The 1627-nt window shown below is 57.7% G+C and overlaps 1 protein-coding gene across 1 annotated transcript; it reads right to left on the minus strand.

The window, feature by feature from the left end:
- Positions 1–655: 655 nt before the first annotated feature.
- LOC116548447 (protein FAM236C-like) lies at positions 656–1473 on the minus strand. Its single transcript, XM_032273895.1, has 3 exons — positions 1320–1473; positions 965–1140; positions 656–811 (listed from the first exon to the last, which is right to left on the minus strand). Exons 1-3 carry the CDS (start codon positions 1353–1355, stop codon positions 784–786), a joined length of 240 nt encoding a protein of 79 aa, XP_032129786.1. The 5' UTR covers positions 1356–1473; the 3' UTR covers positions 656–783.
- Positions 1474–1627: the final 154 nt, after the last annotated feature.

Below are 1627 nucleotides of genomic sequence, written 5' to 3' on the forward strand. Positions count from 1 at the left end.
GTGTTGCAATTTCTAACAGGGCCTCCTCCATGGCTGTTAGTTAACAGGGACAATTATGCTTCAACCCCCCTTTCAGAATGCTCCCGCTGATACTGTGTTGCAGCACATGCCAAGGTCACCTTAGGAAGGCAAAAGAAAAATAAAAAATGAAGCCCTCATCTTCTGTAAAGGAACAATGCATAGTTGGAGACGAGGTCGCCTGTTGGAAGGGCTCTCTGTCTTGTGGGGGGGTGGGGGCAGGGGGGCTTGGGAGCTCTTTGTCAGTACAGGGGTTAACGCCTTTTCTGAGATCCACACAGATTCTTCCTCCACATGACCCTCCCGCCTCTGCATGTAAACACCGCCCAGTTTTCCTCAGATATGAAGACCGTGTGCATTGCTGGGGGGAGAGAGACGTTACTCCGTCTTCATTCCTGCATGTAAGTGCCCCACCAGGGTCAGAGCTGCCAGCTGTGGAAGACTCACCGTTGATTGGCCACAGCCCATTGCCACCAGGACCCAGGAACAAGCAGCGCTGCCTCGAGGAGGAGGGCGGACAGCCTAACAGGGCTAAGGGAGATGCTAGCTCTCTCCCTCCACAACCCCACCACCGCGAAAGCTGACCACCCCCAGTTCACCCGACGTGTTGAAAGTTACATCAAATGCCACAAAGCAAAAAACAGTCAAGCGTGCCAGCGTTTATTTCAGGCCCGGTGACCGGGACACCGCCGGCGAGCAGGGGCGTGGAGCAGCAGAAGGGGCTCGGTCACCGTTCAGGCCTTTGTGTCTGTGGCTCCGGTGGTCTCAGATTCTGAGTGTCCGGTGGCCTCTCCTAGGGAGAAAAGCAGAGTGACAAGTGGACCTTGGAAGCCCTGGGGATTTCTGGCTTGGTCTGAGGTTCTCTTGGTGGAACAGGAAGGGGCGGCGGATGGGCTTGGCGTTGAGCAGTGAGAGAGGCAGAGGCTGGCTCCCAAGGAGCTCTCGCCTGAAGCACTTGGTGAAACATGCCAGGGCCCTCTGGAACCGGCTCCTCCAAGACCGTCGCAGACGAGCAGGTTCCCTGGGGAAGCCTGTGCCCCTGGATGGGTCCTCCGTGGCGTCAGGCGCAACAACCAACTCCTCGGGATCTTTTTGCGGCCCGTTCACATTCTGAAAGACAAACTAAATAGCCGGATCCTCATGGCCCCTCCCATCCCCGGCTTCCGTTACCCCATCCGGCAACTGTTGGGTGCCTCCCCCCGGCCCTCTTCCAGGGGCTGGGGATGCAGCAGTGACCTGCACAGACGAAAGCCCAGCCTCCCAGAGGACATTCCAGGACAATGGAGGGAAGCCAGACTCACCAGGTCAGCAGGTGGAAGGAAGGGAGTGAAGATCATGCTTCCAAGAGTGTGTGATGTGCCAGTAGGGACCACCACGACTTCGTTGAAGACACCGGTGAAGCTCGTCACTCTGCCGGGTGCAAAGAGGCCGAGGGCCTGCCCCCTCCACGCCCCATTCAGCCCCTCTGCCCCTGCCCTATCGTCCCTCCTTCCTCCTGCCTCGTGCTCCAGCAGCGGATACGTTTGTGGTATGTCACATTCCGTCTGTTCCTGTGTCTCTTACTCCCACTCCTCCAATCTTTCTTTCCTCTGTTTCTTCCTCCTGGCCC

This window comes from Sapajus apella, unplaced genomic scaffold, assembly GCF_009761245.1.
Source record: "Sapajus apella isolate SASKATOON/1434 unplaced genomic scaffold, GSC_monkey_1.0 scaffold12472, whole genome shotgun sequence".
NCBI lineage: Eukaryota > Metazoa > Chordata > Mammalia > Primates > Cebidae > Sapajus > Sapajus apella.

Excerpts from the sequence above, each read along its gene's own strand:
- LOC116548447 (XM_032273895.1), bottom strand. The coding sequence starts at position 1,355 with ATGATCTTCACTCCCTTCCTTCCACCTGCTGACCTG. Across the intron at positions 1,141-1,319 it reads TCCTTCCACCTGCTGACCTG|TTTGTCTTTCAGAATGTGAA; the intron begins GTGAGTCTGGCT and ends CCGGCTATTTAG. Across the intron at positions 812-964 it reads TGTTTCACCAAGTGCTTCAG|GAGAGGCCACCGGACACTCA; the intron begins GCGAGAGCTCCT and ends TTTTCTCCCTAG.